Here is a 20,969-nt window from a genome sequence, read left to right as displayed (position 1 = left end):
CTTGAACACATTGTTATAATTCGCTCACATCAGCTTTTGATGATCACTTTCACAGTTGCTGATCCGATCTGACTCCTGTTTACTCCACACAATCTCCCAAATGCAAATAATTCTTTGCTTTTCCTTGTTATGCAGTCTCTGCTCAAGATCTCAGTCAGGCGCTGAAGTATGGCCGGTCTGCCTGCCAGGGGCACATTTACTCCAAGGCTTTCTATGTAATTGAACATTTTTTCCATCTTGCTATGAAAATGCTGAGTCAGAGATTGCCGAGGCTCAGCGGGGCCCATGAGGCTGGAAACGGGGCGCACTCCGCTCTGTGCCCTGAATACAGAGGTTAAAAACAAGGTAATCCTTCAGGGTGTGGAGGAGTGACCCCAAAACTAGCCCTTGCTTGTAAATATCTGGTCTGTCTTTGAGACTTGGAAACATTTCATGGCCTTAATGTGTTATCAGGCTGTGGAGAAAATCTCAGGCAACGCCCAGAGAGTTCTGGGATCCAGATCAATTGGCTGCATCAGTAGAGCTTTAGAGCATATTGGAAATCTATTGCCGTGTCTTGCTCTGATCCATAGCTGGAGCTTCAGGTATAGGGAGAAATTAGCAGCATATATCACATAGGGTAAATAGAAATGCCATATGGAAATGGAATATTGGGTGTCGGTCCAAAAAAAAAAAAAAATAATAATAATGTAAATAATATTAAATATTGTTAAAGATTATGCTAATTGTACATGATAAGACTTGTTGAATGAGCTTGTGATACTATGATGGACAAGTGGTCATATTGGCTGTTTGACCTCCCTGTTAACACACCTTTAATGGATACATATATAATATACACTACTAATCATAGACGGATTCGATGATGGTGAGATCAGATCTCCGTGTGGAGCACCGGCTGTTAGACTTATTGTGCATTCAAAAATCTTTCTGGATTATTACATCTAATGGCAAAAGGATTGTTTGGAAATATGAACTGATATTTCCTATTAATACACAACAGCAAAAGATATAAATAACTGCTTACAACCCTTTTTTGGGAGTGAAAATACTGACGTGCCTAAGAATTTCCAATAAATCCTGTTCTTTCGAACTTTCTGTTAATCAAAGAAGCCTAAAAAATATGTTTTGAAGGATCATGTGACACTGAAGACTGAGTAATGATGCTGAAAATTCAGCTTTGCCATCACAGATATAAAGTCATATTTCGCAATACTACTGTTTTTACTGTATTTTTGATCAAATAAATGCAGCCTTAAAAAGCATAATCAAAAACGTACAGTCTTACTGACCCCAGACATGTAAACAGTAGTGTATATTAGATGGGACATGAATGTGTCATACTTTATGTATGTGAAGCTAAAGAATGAAAGGTGTGTTACCTGACAGAGAGTTCTCAGTTCCCAGATATCCAGGACTTGCTGGGAGGTTAATTGCATTTGTAAAGGGCAAAAAATTAATAGAGTTTAATGTCAGAAGCAGCCAGCTGGTGCATCCCTTTCATGTACGCACCCGCTTATAGAAATTAATAACATATTAATATTACAGTAGGCCTCTCCTTTTCATGTTGTGCTAAAGTGTCTACATGATTAGTGTTACGCCACTCACGTATTTGCCAATTAAGCAGGGAATTGTTAAGAGTAATGACATTAATGACTTTAAGAGCTGACAATCATTACTCATTTACGGCTCGTTGTCTCTAAATCTTCATTCGCTTGATCCCCCGCAGGGAACAAAGAGAGATGCAACGGCTGATTTAACATTTTCTGTCATCACAAATTATCACCGCAGAAACCATGTTGGAGTGCTGTTGCAATCACCGACACTGAAAGTTTTGTCGCCATCTCTCTTGTCATTTTGGCCAAAACTCACATCACTTATAGGTGAAAGATGTGAAGGGAAAGAACAGAAATAAAGCTTAAGGAGTCAACTATGTTGATGTGTAAAAACGAAAGTGAGCGAGAGACAGTCAGAGGAGGGAATGTCTTTAGAAATCTTGTGACTCATGGAAAATAGCTGTGGCAGCAATGGTTTCACTTTTAAATGCATTGTGGGTAACTGGTACAGTAACTACAGTTGTCTGAGGTGGAATGGCAGTGGTGATGGGGCTATCATCTACAGAATATGCTCTCTCTCACTTCACCCTAAATAGCTCTCAGATGCTCAGATTTTTTTTCTAGTTGTGGTTTTCTAATATTCCTCTTATTGTAAATGCACAATGTGCACATGTGGTGCATGTGCACATTTTTAATTGTCTCAGTCTGGTTTACGTGTGTCTGGTGGTTGTGGCCACTTTTTTGGGGGACAGATGCTGGTGTGCATGCTTGCCTGTGTGCAATCATGCATGATTATTCTGTCATTTCGTATTTGAGGAGTGTTTGCCAGAATGTGTGTATGTGGGTCTGGGTTAGGGAGATTTTCGTATTCATCAGCACTGGTACAATGGTCTTCTTTGGAGAACATTAATTGTGCCTTACACATTTTTCTCAGTCACAGGCTTATTTCTAAAATGGACTGTTTTTTTACTTTCTTTTAGAATCTACCACCGTTCCTGACACTGCCACGCCTACCCTTTTCCCTCAGGAAGCGACAAGTACCGCCCACAGGACACCAGGTAATCAAACAGAGCACCTTACTTGCAGAATATATTATTAGTGTACAAGATCAGATCTTGCTGTATAGAGTGAATATCAATATATACAGTCAGATCAATATATATTTTACAAAGACTCAGTACTTGGCTGACATGTATTGGGAATATCTAGTAGAGCATATCTAATTAATGAATGTTTATATAAGCAATTTCAGTATATCACACATGCACTTTTATTTACAGTACTCTGCTGTGTAATTGCAGCCTTGCTTTTCCCAGAGCTCTAATAACAGATTGCCGCCCCTCCATTTCTACACACTTATGTGTTGATGAGTAGAGGCTCGCAGCATGAACGCTAACATTATGATAACTAGCATAGCAGCATGCCTTTGGATGGATGGCTGATGGAGGCTCGCTAAATGCTGAGGCACGGCGCTCCATGTAGATGAGACTGTCAGTGTCTGCATTTTAATAAAGCAGCAACAGCAAGGCCAATCTGTGCACATACTGTAAGGCTGAAATCTGTGCACATACAGTACAGTGAAACAGGAATCTGTCATGTAGAGTGAGGCAAGTGAGTGAGTGTAACGGAGGCCAGCTAGTATGAGCTGTGCAGATAAACCTCACTTCCTTGCCTCAAGAGGTGCACTAGCGACTGACGCTAGCCCTTAAAGGCTGCAGTTTTTAGTGCGCCTCTTCAGGCAAGGGAGTGAGGTTTATCTGCACAGCTTTAACTAGCTGGCCTCTGTTACTCTCAAACCCCTAAACCTCACCCCCATCCGGGTCACGGCACCAATGTAACCCCTCAGGTCCTACTCGCCATGCTCTGTGCGGGCCTCGAACCCGGGTCTCTTGTGTGGGAGGCAGGCATGCTAACAAGGAGGCTAAAGACCGCAGCCCACACTGGAGACCAGGGTTTGAGGCCCAACATAGCGGGGCAAGTCGGACCTGAGGGGTTACATTGGTGCCGTGACTAGTGAGGACAGTGGTGGGAGTAAGGTTTAGGGGGGTGAGTGTAACGGAGGCCAGCTAGTATGAGCTGTGCTGATTAACCTCACTTACTTGCCTCAAGAGGCGCACTAGAGTCCGACGCTAGCCCTTAAAGGCTGCAGTTTTTAGTGTGCCTCTTCAGGCAAGGGAGTGAGCTTTATCTGCACAGCTTATACTAGCTGGCCTCTGTTACTCTCAACACCCTAAACCTCACCCCCATCCGGGTCACAGCACCAATGTAACCCCTCAGGTCCTACTCGCCATGCTCTGTGCGGGCCTCGAACCCGGGTCTCTTGTGTGGGAGGCGGGCATGCTAACAAGGAGGCTAAAGACCGCAGCCCACACTGGAGACCAGGGTTTGAGGCCCAACATAGCGGGGCAAGTTGGACCTGAGGGGTTACATTCGTGCCGTGACTAGTGAGGACAGTGGTGGGAGTAAGGTTTAGGGGGGTGAGTGTAACGGAGGCCAGCTAGTATGAGCTGTGCAGATTAACCTTACTCCATTGCCTCAAGAGGCGCATTAGCGACCGATGCTAGCCCTTAAAGGCTGGAGTTTTTAGTGTGCCTCTTGAGGCAAGGGAGTGAGCTTTATCTGCACAGCTTTTACTAGCTGGCCTCTATTACAAACCTCACTACCATCCGGGTCACGGCGCCAATATAACCCCTCAGGTCCTACTCGCCCAGCTTTGTGCGGGCCTCGAAACTCGGGTCTCCGGTGTGGGAGGTGGGCGCGCTAACAAGGGAGTGAGGTTTATCTGCACAACTCTTACTATCTGGCCTTTATTACACATGTACTGTGAGACAGAAATCTGTGCACATACAGTAAGGTAGGAATCTGTTATGTACAATGAAACTGGAAATAAATACAGTGAGAGGGGAATCTGTGTATGTAAAATGAGACAAATTGTGACACAGTTTTACACAAAGTATTGCTTGGATATATACAGCACTAGTTAGGTTTAATTAAATAAACTGTGCAGTTAAACATACAGTATGTATAAAGATTTCATGAAGCAGGAAAAGAGGACACATATAGTATGTGTGTGTTATGGGAGAGCCTGCAACAGGGTCTGAGATCATGGAAAATGAGTATGGTTTGCTCTTTCTTTTTTCCCAGCTCCCACCACTCTGTCATCTCTGGGTGGTCTGTGTGACTTTGAGCAGAGTATGTGTGGATGGACCCATGACCCTATGTCTGATTTGAAGTGGTCTCTCTATAGTTCCTCTAGTCCTAATCTGGATCTGACACAGGGATCTGACAGTAAGTACATCTTAATAAAAGTTATTACATAGCTTAAAACAAACTAACAAATGTTTGCACCAATCTCTTCAAACATAGAAACATTGTGAATATTTTAGGATAGCATTGGGAACATCAGGAACTTTAAGAAGGCAAATGTACTTGATTACTAAGAATTGTTGAGAAAATAAACAGGGACTGCAGAAGAAGGTCTAAAGGAAGTCTTGTGATGTATGCTGACCTACTGTGACCGTACTGCACAAAAGACATTTTTAGACCTTCCTTTGCCCTTGTCCTCTTTATGAATCCACACACATGCGCTTACCCCTCTTTTTTCATCCATCCATCTCATTACTGGTGTGTAATTAATGTGATGGTTGAAATCTGGGAATAGTATCTGTCACTCTCTCAGTCCATCCTCGTTCTTCCTCTGGGAGTTTGTTCCTCTCTTCACATCCCTGAGCTTACCTGACCTTTATCAACCCTACGTGAAAAAAAAGATGAGTGCTTCACTAATTCTGCATGCACACACACACACACACACACACACACACACACACACACACACTCACACAGGTTTGTTTTGCTATCAAACTGAGGACATTCCATAGGCGTAATGGTTTTTATACTGTACAAACTGTACATTCTGTCCCCCTACACTACCTCTACTCCTAAACCTACCCATCACTGAAAACATTCAGCATTTTTACATTTTTAATCAAACATTGTTTAGTATGTTTTTAAAGCTATTTTAAATATAAGGACTCATGAAATGTGCTTTCATGTTTACGTCGTAATACCAATGTAATATCCATGTCATTATATAAATTTGTGTCCTCATAAATCACAAAAACCCACGCATACACACACACACACACACACACACTCACACACACAGTTCTCCATGTCCTCACTTCTTTCCTGGAGTACTCTGCCTTGTGAGGCTGTTAAAACAATCTTGCACTGTTTTCCATATGTCAGGATTTAAAGAGAGTTCCAGTAGTCAAGAGGAAAGAATCCTCTCCTGTTTTAACCATTCCCAAACCAAGTGAACCCCCAAGCCTAAGGTTTTCGCCTCTCTCTCTCACACACACACACACACATTCTCTCTCTCTCTCTTTAACACCAGGGGTGTCACGTCACATTCCTCACCTTCTCCAAACAAACTTTTTTTCTCCCTTAACACAAAACTTCTAGATACGCAAACTCGATTTTACACATAATTGGTTTCCAAAATGTGTCTGAATGTAATTCATAACACAAGCACACATTGTATTCTTAGTATTGTTGCAAGTAATGCTTTAGTACTGTAGCTACAGTCTTTAAGGTCAATGGGTCAAGGTTTGGTTGGTAAACCCCAGTTTGTAGATGATGTACATACATCATTCTCCATTGACTGCCAGATTCGACCCAATTTTTTTTATGGAAGCCTGTTTCTTCTCAGTAAAGGACAGAAGTAAAAAAAAAAAAAAAAAAATAGATATAAAGTAACATTAAGAATTACAATTACAAGATAAACAGTCACACAGTCCAAGGTGGAAACGGACTTTCATAGTTTTGCCAGTGATGTGTTTGCATATTTGTGTGGAGTATGTTTCTGGCTTCCCACCATCCCTGGACAAGAGCTGCTCAACTCATTCACTTTATAGCGCAGCTCACTCCCATAAAACGATCCAACATCACAGTAAGCCGTGTAGATCCCATGGCTCCTGGAACAGCTCTCTGAGCATTCCAGAGTGTTCATACCCCAGTGTTTTAACCAGGAAACGGAAAAACAGAGGACCAGGAAGGGTTAATACGCAGTCAGCCTAATTAACTTTAGGTGTAAAAGGTTCCACTTAAAAACAATAATCCCAGAAGTGCCTTTCCCTGCCCTCTGGTTACCTCACAGGCACATCTACCTAAGCTAAACTGTGTCTGAGCTACGGTAAACTTTCCCTGTGAAAGGGTAATTAATTTTCCTATATGTATACCCAAGATTAAACAGAGGAAGTTCTTTTGCTTTAATTAAGTACATAATCTATTTAGGCATCTCATAAAGGAACACCAGCGACGGCCCGATCTGATCTCTGATTTCAGTGCTGTATTTTCAATAAGTTTGGGATGAGAAATGTGTCAAAGTAGGGTGAACGGAAATGACTATGCCATTTCTCTATACATCAGTGGAAGGTAGGAGCATTCAAATTATAGCTGAGGGAGCATGGGTAATGATGATCATTTCTGGTGCCACGCTGTCCAGTCAGATCACTCACAGAGTGTTTCCCAACCTCCTCTCTGATTGTTGTTTTCCGCTCTTCCTTTCCTCTCCCATTCATTTTTCTTCCGCTTTACTGAGACATCCACAGTGGGATCTGACAGAGATTGTTGTAAGGACTCTTTCTTCTGAAAACAGGGGGGATGTGCTTTTATGTCTGAGCTTATTTTCTGCTTCCTTCCCTCCATTAAAAAATAATGGTTCAATTATTTATTACTTAGCAACCTAAAAAAACATACCAGATTGTTCAATGCAATGTAACGGCGAGAAAGAAACAGAAAAAATGGAGAATAAAATTAGCTTACAGCGAGATCTCTAAGTTAAGGCTTGTTCCTGGATCTATATCCTGGTTAGTATAGGGTTAAGGTTTTGGTTTAGGGAAATGATTAGGGTTGGGAAGTTGTTGGAACATGTTTCTTTGACAAGAATGTTGTTCCAGGACAAAAGATGTTTAACATCAGCACTTGTTTCTTTCTCTCTACAGATTTTGGGAATTTCCTGTACGTGGAGGCGAGTCCCAAGTCAGAGCCGCAGCGCGCACGTTTAATGAGCCCATCGGTGGGACCTGAGCGTCGTCCCGTCTGTCTGCTCTTCTACTACCAGCTTCAGGGTGAAGGTCAGGACAGTCTGCGTGTGCTGCTCCGGGACGATGACCAGGAGGAGACACTGCTCTGGGCACTGAAAGGAGACCAGGGGCCCATGTGGAGGGAAGGCCGGACCATCCTGCCTCAGTCCCCTAAAGAATATCAGGTGCATAGATACTCATCCGTAATGTATATGGTAACACTTTATTTTAGGGTCTTTTAACTAGTTGCTTATTAGCATGCATATTAATAGAATATTGGCTTTTTATTAGTACTTATTAAGCACATATTAATGCCTTATTCTGCATGACCATATTCTAAATTCTTAATCCTACCCAATACCTAAACTTAACAACTACAATACTAACTATTAATAAGCAGTAAATTAGGAGTTTATTGAGGGAAAAGTTTATATGTGTTCCCTATACTAAAGTGTTACCAGGAATATATAATGATAAACATTTACTTGAGAGTAATACAGGATGTGAATTGACACCAGTAACACAGTGCTGATGGAAACGTACAGTCTTTAATTCTCTTTCTTTTGCTTTAAATTTGCAAGGTTGTCATCGAGGGCTTCTTTGAGCGAGGCAGTCGAGGGCACATCTGGGTCGACAACATCCATATGAGCTCCAGCATGGAGCTTGAGCAGTGTACACGTAAGTATCAACATCTGGATCTTTCTTTGTCTTGCTTTATTTCTCTCTGTCAGCCATCATCCACCATATTTGTCACCAGGGACCAAAATGCCAAGCACCAGATGCAAGCAAAATTTCCTTTGACAAGTAAACAAAGGGGAATTTTCTTTAAATTAAGCCTAAAATGAAAATTAACTTAAATTACAAAAATAAAATAGAGAAAAAAAGTCAGATTAAATTATTACATTTGTCATACAGATTTGCATTTATTCATATATTTTAAATATATATATATATATATATATATATATATATATATATATATATATATATATATATATATATATATATATATATATATATATATATATATATATATATATATATATATATATATATATATATATTTTCTTTTAAATAAGTGTTTCTGTTTTTGGTAACACTATTTTAGGCTCTTTTAACTAGTTGCTTATTAGCATGCATATTGGCTGTTAATTAGTACTTATTAAACACATATTATTCTACATGACCATATTCTACAATATTAATCCTACCCAATACCTAAACTTAACAACTACCTTACTAACTATTAATAAGCAGTATATTATGAGTTTATTGAGGGAGAAGTCATATTTAATAGTGTATATGTGTTCCCCATACTAGTTTTTGTCAGATTTTGTCAGATGTGACAAAAACTATATTTTGGACCCTGCCTGTCACCAAACGATCCATTCTTACTGTGGCTTTCCATGCCCATCCTACTCTTCCCATTCAAGCCCAAGAAAAAAAAATTAATCACATAGAAAGTGTTTTTCAAGTGCTCGGCTTACACAAAAAGCTGAAAACTAGGCCACACTCACCCTGTGGGCTCTGATCCCAATCTATGTTTCATTAGTTTCTTTTCCTTCTCCTCTCTTATTTGTAAACAGAGCTTTCCAGAGCCATGCCAGGGAATAACCAGGCAGGCCTACTCTCGACGGTGTAGCTTTTCACAAACACAGAACAGACATTAATGTCGAACAAAGCTCTTCGCTACATGGCCAGTCACTGACAATGCTGTGAAGGTTATTTACTGAGCAAAACATAGCTTTTCCTCTGAGGTCATATGACTTATTATACTTAAACAATGATCAGCAAAAGTAAGATTAGTTATGAATCAAGATATTGATGCGAGCTGTCATTCAGTGGCTCACGTACACGCTTCCGCCAAAGGCTTTGGGACTGCTCTTATTAATTAAAGCTGTTCAGTGTGCATGCGCCAGCCCCTGCGTCGCTGCCAAATCTGTCCCCTGCCTCTCTTGCTGAGTTCCCTTTTAAAGCGACTGCATTCCAAACATTCTGAACTGCCATTCTATTTCTCTGGCATTCTGAGTGTGTGCGCAGCAAAGTTTGCCAAATGACACACAGCCCAATCCTATTCTCCTCCCTTCTTTACTCTGTCTGTCGTTTTCTTCTCCTTAACCTGTGTTTGTGATTTCAGACCCCTCTACAAAAATTGTCTTTTTAATGAGCTAAAGTTTTGCTGGGGAGTTCTATTAATAATAATGTACATGTGTAGTTAAAGGGGCTATAAGAATTGTAATGAATATCATGCAGGAAATGTCCTTAACTGATAGATATCACTGAGATATCATGATATATATTAAGCCAATCAGAAGGGAGGAATTTACAGCACCTAACAATTCATTCTGTCAAGGAATTGGAGCTCTAGAGTCATTTATTCATATAATATTAATCACACTCAGTCATATGTCCGAATTCCATCTGCACTGTTGTTATTTATGTGAATATATTTTATTTGTGCCAGTTTCCTTTCTAATCTTTTTTTTTTTTTTTCCTTCTTGTTTCAGAACCCTTCCCTGCATTCCCCCCTGAAATGACTGGTGAGTTTCTGGCATATTGTCATTTCCTGTGCCAATGTTTGTGCTTCCTGCTTGTTGCCTAGCAGCTTGCATCACCTAAAGTGCTTTTGATAATCATTGTTAATTTGATTAAGCTTCACACCAGCAGCATACAGGGATTCTGTAGAGTCTGTTTCCAATCGCACAACAAAGTTTAAATGAGTCAGATTCAACACCGATTTTGTGCGTTTAGTTGTTCGTTCATTGACGTTGGTGTCTTGATGTCAACCCATTACCGTCATCATGTTTATTGTCCTCACCATCATTATTGTCATTTGGACATTTGGAGCATGGGCTGTATCCCAGCATGCATCTGTAGCCTCACATCATATGCTGTGTTACTGTATATGGTGTTGTCATGCTAAACATCATCAAATGTGGCCTGTAGATTCAGTTGGTGTATGTCACCCCTGGACATTTCAAAAACATTTCTCACCAAGTTCTTCCTAAACAAAATTATCTAAGCAATGCTATCAACATAATTAGCTCTGTAATCATTAAAATGGTCTCATTATTATTTTTATTATTAGTAGTAGTAGTAGTAGTATATAATGCCTATTACATAGTGTATTTTTATACTAAGTGCAAATAGCATCCCTTTTAACACTATTTACACTTGCTCCGCCCACCAAAGTCTGATTGGGCCACTCAAGTTCTAAAAAAGTCATGCAGAATTCATCAACTTCAGTGGCGCAGCAGTAGCGAGCAATGTTCGCATACCTGGCTTTTAACGCGATTGACGGGTTTGAATCCGCCTTTTGCCGATGAGCGTTTAATAATATTAAAAGTGTTTATTGGGTAGGGTTAGGGGAAGGTGTAGGGAGGGTTTTTATTCTCCCAATAAGACAGCATCCATTTAATAATTTGAATTAATATAATTATTTACACTCTATGATATTATTGCATCCTGTTAATGTACAAAAATTAATATTAATATTATTTTTCAATAGTAGTAAGTAGTAGTAGTAATAATAATAGTAAATCCCAATTATGCTATTTTTTTATTTATTTTTTTTGTATTGCATCTTAAATACATAAATTGCTATTCAAGGTGCTTCACAGGTCAGAATATATATATATATATATATATATATATATATATATATATATATATATATATATATATATATATATATATATATATATATATATATATATATATATAAAAATAGACAAATCATTATCCCTATGGAATTTTAAGAAACATCCGAGACTGTTGATACAAATCATCACTGTGAACTCTTTTAGAACTATTTCAGTCTCCTGAGCTATGAAAGAGCAATATCTGAGCAGTACCATTTTCTTCTGGGGTGACATTGCACGAGTTGTAAACTGGCGAAAAAACATTCACAAATTTGCTATACTGACAACACTTCAATGAGAAAAGCAAAGCACTCTAATATGGATGGTACACCTTATCCTTGTAAAAGCATTGTTCTGGGGGTGTGTGTGAGCTGATGTGCTGCTATGGATGTCATATGTTTATTTCCCAACAGCTGCATGATTGCGGTCAATCAGATTCAGCTGCAGTGGAATAATCCTCATACCCTCCATTTTAAATGATTGTGGAGCTCACAAGCCCACTAATATCCGATTCCTTTTGTAACTAACTCCCCTTTTCTTAATTGAAATGGAAATGATTCCCAGTGTAAGTAGATTCGTTTTCCCATAGCAGTTCCCATAGAGTCAAAATTCCTAGATTACATGCGTGTTTATGCATAGACGAGGGGAAGAGGACATAGAGGGAATAGAAAGAGAGATTGGTGGAGGTTTGTGTGTGTGTGTGTGTGTGTGTGTGTGTGTGTACACATGTGGTGGGTGAGCAGTTTTCATACACTGCTGGGTTGGGTTCATGGAAGACTTTGGCTTGAGGCAGATGAAGCTGGCACAGATCCATGCATGCAAGAAAACAGAACTTTCCCCCTAGATTGAAAAACTACAGAGCACGTGCACACACACACACACATACTTGCCAATATACCGCATTACAAAAGAATGGCTGAGAGGAGGTGCTGGTGTCTTATGACACAATATGCTTTTATGACCTTCACATTTGATTGCATAAGAAATTAGCACAGATTCCACCATGCATCAGCACATTTCAAGTGAACTGTATCATCTGTTCACACCCCATAAAACACATGTCTGCATTCTTAATGTGATTTAGAAGGACAAAACTCTATCTGAATAGTTATCGAGTCCCTGCGAAGGGGCCACTGACAAGTGACGTGCATGTGCATTTGCGTGTCTGTGTTTGTTTTGTTTGTATGCAGCACCAAATCAGAGCAAAATCATTCACATACAATCCAAGATGGCTTGAAGCTATGCAGTCTGCATGCCTCTCTACCCCAAGCCAATTCTTCTGTGTCTCTCCACCAGGGGGAGCCTCACCTGGCTGGAGCGACCCCACTGTTGACACGACAGTGTCCCTGCAGCCCATGCCCACCTACTGGTATTATGTAATAGCCGGAGGTGGCGCCATTTTCCTCCTGGGCTGCGTCACGTTGGTCATGGTGCTGTGTTGCCATCGCTACCACCTGGCGGCCAAGAAGAGCCAGCACTCTGTGTCCTACCAGAGCACGTATACAGGACAGTACGGAAGCGGTGGCCCCGGGAATCTCGCCGGACCTGGGGTGGAGCCAATGCTAACGATTAGGTTAGAGAAGCAAGAGCCCTGCTCCCAGTGCTGAGACGACACCGACGAATCGCTTCCTCTCGCTATTTCACAAGGACACCGGCATGGTGCCCCTAAAGTTGAGGATGAGGCGAAGAAGACGTGGACTGATATAAGCACCAGAGTTCTCTGTGACTCTTTTGTGGAGCTCCAGTGCTGGGAAGGAGGGGATCTGCTGTGCCGAAGGGACATCCAGCCAAAATCCTGACTGGCAGGGACCCCCTTTCCCTCTTCTCTCTCTAGCTGTATGTGTGGATGGGAACCTTACTGTGAAAGCTCTAATCTCCTGTTCATGACCAATCCTATTGTACAGTCAAAAGAACTCGGAAGCATTGCCAAACTCCGAGGAGAGCCTGCGAACAGCAACGGGAGAGAGGCGTCAGAACAAAAAGGAAAACCGGCAAACATTTCCTTGCATGTGTGCTGCATCTTATGTGCACATAGGAACACGCAAGGAGTTCAACAAGAAGCTTCAAAGAGACAAAAGCATGAATGTCAAACACTCTGGGACAAATGTTCTTGCTGGAGAATCAGGATATGTGCGGAAGGCTTTGGTACCACGTAATGTACTCAATTTTTAAACTCCTGGTACCTCCTTTGACTATTGAATGAAGCTTCTTAAAAGCATTTTGAGGGCTGTTTGCCCTTTCAGAGAGTTCATTTTGAGTATCTGTCAATTTGTGTCTATATATAAACTCTTCTTTTCTGAAAGTCACTCGGGCTTTGGCACTTCAAGTACATCTGAAGAGATACAGTATGTTTTCCGCCTATATGCAAAGGTCACATGACCCCGCCTTAGCCAGCCTATTCCTCTGATTGGCCGACCGACTGACACAACATTGGCCTTAAGACGCTTCAGTGGCATTGGGCTAGTTCAAGCCGATCACTGTTCTCATTTATTATTTAATCCTTTCGTATTCATGCTCAGCCGAGATCAACTTAAGTGTATATGCAGCTAACTGATGCACTGACTTTATTTTTATAGCTAACGCTAAAGCAGTGTGTGTATTTGTGTGTTGTTCCCCCAGAGATTTTGATTTACACGTAGTCTTGTAAAAGAGCAGAAGTGGAGAGCTTTGTAAATCTGCCAAATGTTAGAGGGTGCAGGAACGCTTCGCTAGCTGATTTTGCTTCAGGGAGTGAGTTGGCACGTTAGCATGATAGCTGGAGCCCATCTCCAAGTCCACCTTCTATAGTGTCACTCAATACTGAATCATTAACCAACCTCTTATCTGTATTTTTGGATGTTTTTTTTTTCCGTTTTATCAGTTGAGTTTGATAGCAAACAGGGACAAAAAACAATTAGCATTTTGTTTTATTAGCATTATTTGCATATGACAATCTTGCTACAGATTTTTTTCTTTAATGTATCAAAACATATTATATATGCAGGAGAACGTTTTAAAATGCACATAAAAAATTGTCCCTGTGTGCTGCGAGTATTCGCTTCATCTCTTTCATGTGCTACTTGAAACGTAGTGGTATACCTCTAAAAAAAACATGCTATAGTCTGAGATGTTCTGTCCAAGTACATGTTTTCTTCTGCACCAAACAAACACTCAAAATAGGCGCCATCAGACCTCAGGATGGAAATTCCCCCAACAAAACATTTTTCTCTTTACACATAAAGAGTCTGAGTCTTCATCCATTACTGAAAGCATCTGTCAGGCAGCCACGTCAGATTTTGGCTTCATCTAAAGCAACTGGGATGAAAGGAGAAAGTAAATCCTGATATCTTGTTATGTCCTCCATCTGGCAATAGGTGAAAATAATCCCCCATCACGGACGGGCTGGCCCTTTTCTCGCCCGTTTATCTGCTCTTCGCGAAAGAATGTGTGGGGAGATGGAGGGCGAGATCAAAGAAAAGCCTGCTTTAAATATAGACCTTCTCTGCAAAATCCAGGGTCTGAAGGGGTTTGTTTGAAACACAAAAGCACATGAAAGATCCTTGCAGACAGCCAGAGAGACCATCTGACCCAGCAGGCACATTGTGGATCATTGTCTCCTCTTTTCCAACCTAATCCTCTATACAGTAGAGTGTGTTCTGGGGAGATGGGACACACGGCAGCTTTCATGCGAGACATCAGTTCAGTTCAGTTTTGAGTCATGCGGTCTCCGATGCGCAGCCAGAAACCTCTTACTTATTTAAGGCAGAATTTGCGATATGCAACACGTTTCTTTGAGTTTCTGTGGCCCACCTGCCCCAATTGAATGTGTAACAAAATTGTCTTGTCTCGTCTTGAGCAATTATACCGTTTGATTCCTTACATTTAACAAGTGTTCTGGTTTGTTTTGATCAAGATGCATTTTTCTGTCCTGGATGTTTCATATGCCTGTATGATTAATGTATGAATTTATATCAGACTTTTAACTCAGACTAAACAATTGTGATTCTGTATGTTGTTTTTAGTCTGAATGTATTAATTTAATTTCATTCTCGGTTTTTCTCTTTACTATTTATTCTGATTTGCTTAAAAATCATAACTGATTATATTATGTTTGTAAATCTATTTTGTTTTTTGAGGGTTTCTTTGAACCATTTCATATTTCTAATTAGGTAATGGACCAGATTACATTTTCTTAAGCTTGTCGTAAGCATTCTTTCTTGGAGTTTTTTTTTTTTTTTTTTCCTTTTGCCATCTCTCAAAAGATATTAATGAGCAAAAGCACTCAGTGGGGCCCCATATGATGCCAAAAGTCTGTCTCTGATAGTACCTGCACAAAACAGCATATGCTTTCACCCCTCCTCAGAGACAGAGACTGGAAAAAGCGGTAGACGTCTAAAGTGTCTGTCTGCAGAAACTGAATTTTAATGTGCAAAAAAAAAAAAACTCCAGGTTGTATTCTCTATATGTTTTACTTAAAAACAGGTGAAATATTCCACCTACAGAATTTGAACTTGATTAAATCAGTTCGGTCTATTGAAGTATTTACTCATGTTTACTGAACATGAATTTTTGATGTTCATTATGTCGACATTATGCTTAATTTGCATCACGTTCTGATGGGTTTGTGGTTTTGTGCACTTTTTTGTCCTTTGTGAATGTGGGGCTTTGACCCTGCCATCTATATAAGCTTTTTCTTTTCTCTCTACAATGCAGCATTTTCAGCCTGTTTAAATACATACAGTATGAGGTATATTTTAGCCTGTTGAATTTCGTGGTCTTGGAAATGTTGTATGGAATGTTACAATAAAGTCATATTTTTCTACAAACTGCAGCTAAAGTGGTTTGTGTTCTTTTTTATGGGTATTTGATGATTTGATGACCCAAGTCTGTGTGATCATCAGTGTACAGTTTTTGCTATTTATGTTGGCCATTTTGTGCTCACACTGCTGTTACTGGCTCATGGAGCAATAATGCACATGTTGTTTTCTTGGAATCTACCAAAAGAGCTTGTTTTCATGTAGCCTCAACTCAATTTGACATTGAGTGTTTCATTTGGGTTGTGTTTGTCTTCCAAACAGAGCGAAGACCCGAAGACCTTGGAAATAATCAGAGAAATGGCAGAGAGCACATTGGTCAAGGTAAATCTATTCATCAACCTTCAAGCCTTAGACTGGTGTATTTTAATAATAAACACAAATGGAGTCTTAGACCAGCAACAGAAAGTACACAAATGTGGATGTGAATGCCTGGCTCGAAAGCTCACATATTAAGACTTGATTTCAGGGAATATATCTCAAATTAAGTTTATTTTGCCTGCACATATATCCTGCAGATATATATTTATTTCTTGTTTTCGGCATTAATCTAACAAAATTTAGTGAGCTAAATGAACTATATGCCAGTGGAATAAACAAAAAAAAAACTTTTTTGGTTTTGGTTTAATATAATATGTTAATATAATTAAGTTTTATTCTACAAGGATGCATTAAATTGATCAAAAAAGAAAATTCTGTTATTTTGAAGAATCCAGATTAAAAAACAGTATCACAGATTCGCTAAAAATATTAAGCAGCGCAACTGTTTGATAACACATTGATAATAATGTTTTTTGAGCAGCAAATCAGCATATTAGAATGATTTCTGAAGGGTCATGTGACACTGAAAATTGGAGTAATGATGCTGAAAATTCAGCTTTGTCATCATAGTAATAAATTACATTTTAAAATATATTAAAATGGAAAACGGTTATTTCAAATTGTAATAATATCTCACAATGTTACTGTTTTTGATTAAATAAATCCAGCCTTGGTGGACATAAGAGATAAACATTAATAAAATCTTACCAACCCCAAACTTTTGAATAGTAGAAAACATGTCTTATTCAATACAATTTCACTACTAAATTTAACTCATTTTAAGTATGTATAGATATTTTAACTTGTCTGGCTATCACCAGACCAATCTCAATTTAAAGTTGAACATTGAGTTTGCTATGTATTTTCTACTGCACAAGAGACGTGATCAACGAGCATTAATCACGCAATTGGATAGTCCTTCAACCAATCAGATCAACGATCCGGGTGACGTACTTTGCAGAGCGACGCGAAAACTCCAGACAGGTTTAGTTTGTATTGGTTTGTAGCATTGATCAGCGGTTTGCAGAAGCAGCAATGGCATCGAGTGATTTTTGCAGGTTGTGCAAAAAAAAAAAAAAACACGAAAGTGAGTGGTATTTACACCCACTCGAGCGATTTTTTTTGCTAAACTAAAGAAGTGATTCAGCATCGTCGAGAGGTTAAAAGGAATTGGATTGATGGTGGTGCTTTCCGTCGCTTCTCTATCGTCATCGTGATATACCCGCCAATAGCGAACAAGGTGAATAAGCTAGTCTGTGATTGGTTCCCGCAAAAGTGTAACAGAAGCAGTAGAAATGAATGTACGGGTTTCCAGACTGACTTGCCGGGCGAAATCAAATCGCCGGCAGATCAGGCTGGGTTCACCCAGTCTATATGTTAACTGGAATACAAGACAAAACTCATGTTTTGCAGTCAATGGCATGTGAAGTCAGTTGCATTTACTTCAGCTCTTGCTGTTTTTTATCCAAAAGCTATTTAGGACACATTGTTGCTTACAAAATTCAATGACTGATAAACATTCTATTCCCATTTCCAGGGTTCGCATTCCCTGACTGGACCACGCCCAACCCCTCACGAGAACCTCCGGTGACACGGTTCTCCGAGAAAGACAATGCCTGGCTGTACACCCTTGATCCCATCCTGGTCACCATCATCGTCATGAGTTCCCTGGGTGTTCTGTTGGGGGCGGTGTGCGCAGGTCTCCTGCTCTACTGCACCTGCTCCTACAACGGCCTGTCCTCCCGCAGCACCACCACACTGGAGAACTACAACTTCGAGCTGTACGACGGCATCAAGCACAAGGTGAAGATCAACCAGCAGCGCTGCTGCTCCGAGGCCTGAAGGGAGCCGATCCGGAGAGGCGCTCTGTCCGCTCGTGAACTGGTGCCGGCCTGATCCAAAACTGTGAATGGACCTCGTGCCGCTAATATAGGGCTGATCTCTTACCGGGATTGTGGAAGGATCACTGGGAGCGTAGAGGCTTCCTGTGGACAGCTCAGCGGGAGGGATCAACACATATCAACCTAATGACTTTCCCCCCCCTTCAAAAATGAAAAAGAACTTTAAAGAAATGTATATTGCTATAGATTTGTAAAGAAAAATACAATCTAATAATGCTTAATGGAAGTTAGAAGAGAGAGAGAGAGGCACTAGGACTAGAAGACAGATCGCTTGTGAAATCTTGGTCTCTATTATGTGAACGCTGTGGCCTAGAATATTGTGGACATTTGCTTTAGTTTAGACTTGTGTCTTTTTGCAGACTTGCTTAAGTTCCCATCCCATCCTGTCTTTTGCCACTTTCTACAACTGTTTTGAAGTTTCAACGCCTCTTATGAATGTTTCATACATAAGTTCAGTCTGTAGCATAATGTTTTTGTTGTGGCCATTAGACAGTGAGGAAAGAAAACACGCTGTATTACATTCAGAAAAAATCCTTTTAGATTGAAGTATTAGGATTGTCTTTTGTGTCTTTTTTTTTCCTTTTTTTTTGCTTTTGACTGTTTGATTTCTAAGCATAGCGTTAAAGACCCTGTGCTGACAATTTCAAACTTATTTATCGCAACCTATGGATTGCTAAGGATTCAGAGCCACTGAGCTAAAGAGTGTTAAGAGAGTGGAAAGAGAGTGAGAGCATCTTCTGTTCTCTCCTTCTCTCTTTACCCTATTCTTGAAGGAACAAAGACTCAAACTGGCAGAGCGACTTTGGTGAAGGAGCTGGAAAATCCCCAAGCCACTTTCATGTACAAACAATCGAGCCTTAAGCAAACTGTTTTGGAGGAGAGCCATTTTGAAACACCAGTCCTTCGGTTTAAAGCCACTGGGGCCTCGGAGGAGTCAGGCTTGCTTTCTTTCATTTCACCTGTCTGTTTACTCCATGGTTTATTTTGGGCTGCTGAAAATGAAGGCTAACAAGACCAGGTTTGGTGTAAGCCTGGGAGAAGGGTGAGAATTTCACAGTACGTTTCACCTCTAGGTGAAGAGAGCGATAGAGCGAGAATGCGCATGGGGGAAGAGTGTGTAAATTTCTTTATTGTACCTCGACTGGCCTCTCGCTCCCCAGAGCCACGCTGGGAGTTCTGTTGACTTGTGGGTAAGCGGGGGGGTGAGGGGCCTGTCTTATTAGGGAGTGCGGAGAGCAGCCGGAGACATGGATTGTTCAGTTGTTGGGGGAGAGAGCGATGAAGAGGGAGAGATTGTGTGTATTCAGCTTGGTTTTCATTGGACTCTGTTGACTCTTTTCCAAGTGCCTTGGAGCTCTGGCCTGTTTTGGCTTTGCTGCAGAGCTGTGATAGTATTACCTCGTCTGTCTGGGACAGGAGGCCAACACCAAAAGACATGGAGATCCCGGCACTGGTCAGAACATTCAAAAATTGTTGTTTGTAGACTTTGTACAGAAAAAAAAGTTCTTTTTTATTGTTATTATTATTATTTAATAAAGTATGATTAACGATACTTGTGACTGGTGTGAACTTTATTTTCATAGAGGTCTATCTGTCTGTCTATCATCAATCCATTTATCTGTCCGTCCATCTCTGTTTATCTCTCTGTCAGTCTGTCTATCATCAATCCATTTATTTGTCTGTCTATTTATGTTTGTCTATTTGTCTGACAGCCTATCAGTTTGTCTGTCTGTGCATCCGTCCATCTATCCGTCATCTGCCTGTCTCTCCTTTTGTCTATCTATATGTCTCTATTTCTCTGTCTATCAGTCTGTCTGTCCCTATTTTTATCAATTCAATTTCAATTTAATTAAATTCAAAATTGCTTTATTGGCATGACTGTAAATAATACAATATTGCTAAAGCATATATGCATAAAACAATAATAAAAACATCTGTATAATAGAAGAAAATATTATCAAATATTATAACACTATCAAATTTAATAACATATCAAACTTAAATTAACAGTTTAACAAATTAGAACATGTCTGAATATTTGATACCACAGTGTTTAAATATATTATATATATATATATATATATATATATATATATATATATATATATATATATATATATATATATATATATACACATACTGTGGTGGACACACACATTACACATATTCACCTGCTGTCTGTCTATCTATCTATCTATCTATCTATCTATCTATCTGTCTGTCTGTCTGTCTGTCTGTCTGTCTGTCCCTTTGTCTACCTATCTGTCTGTATCTATTCAATACAATTCAAAATTGCTTTATTGGCATGACTGTAAATAATACTTCATTGCCAAATCTATCTCTCTATCTATCTGTCTGTCTGTCCATTTGTCTCTCTGTCTGTCTGTCTCTATCTCTCGGTCTATCAGTCTGTCTGTCTGTCCCTATCTCTATCAATCTCTGTCTATCAGTATGCCCATTTTTCTATCTGTCTCTAGCTCTCTGTCTATCTGTCTGTCCCTATCTATCTATCTATCTATCTATCTATCTATCTATCTATCTATCTATCTATCTATCTATCTATCTATCTATCTATCTATCATTCTGTCTGTCTAGTTCTTAACCTGTCTGTCTCTCTCTGTCTATCAGTCTGTCTGTCCCTATATCTATCAGTCTCTGTCTATCATTCTGT

The 20,969-nt window shown here is 39.9% G+C and overlaps 1 protein-coding gene across 2 annotated transcripts in view; it reads left to right on the top strand.

Annotated features, from left to right (window-relative positions):
• The window catches only part of nrp2b (neuropilin 2b), an 85,797-nt gene extending 65,737 nt beyond the window's left edge, over positions 1-20,060 (top strand). Inside the window, exons 11-17 of one of the 2 annotated variants that reach the window (XM_067408734.1) lie at positions 2,537-2,614; positions 4,701-4,844; positions 7,562-7,827; positions 8,224-8,320; positions 10,150-10,182; positions 16,341-16,400; positions 17,935-20,060. In XM_067408734.1, the coding sequence (XP_067264835.1) occupies positions 2,537-2,614; positions 4,701-4,844; positions 7,562-7,827; positions 8,224-8,320; positions 10,150-10,182; positions 16,341-16,400; positions 17,935-18,239 (983 nt within the window). In that variant the 3' untranslated portion in view covers positions 18,240-20,060. Of the gene's footprint in view, positions 1-2,536; positions 2,615-4,700; positions 4,845-7,561; positions 7,828-8,223; positions 8,321-10,149; positions 10,183-12,579; positions 16,229-16,340; positions 16,401-17,934 lie in introns of those variants that run through there. The other variant, XM_067408735.1, reaches the window with a different exon arrangement.
• Positions 20,061-20,969: the final 909 nt, after the last annotated feature.

The sequence above is a fragment of the Chanodichthys erythropterus genome, chromosome 14 (assembly GCF_024489055.1).
Source record: "Chanodichthys erythropterus isolate Z2021 chromosome 14, ASM2448905v1, whole genome shotgun sequence".
Lineage (NCBI taxonomy): Eukaryota > Metazoa > Chordata > Actinopteri > Cypriniformes > Xenocyprididae > Chanodichthys > Chanodichthys erythropterus.
Note: the sequence above shows the minus strand (reverse complement) of the source record. Positions and strands in the feature narration are given on the sequence as shown.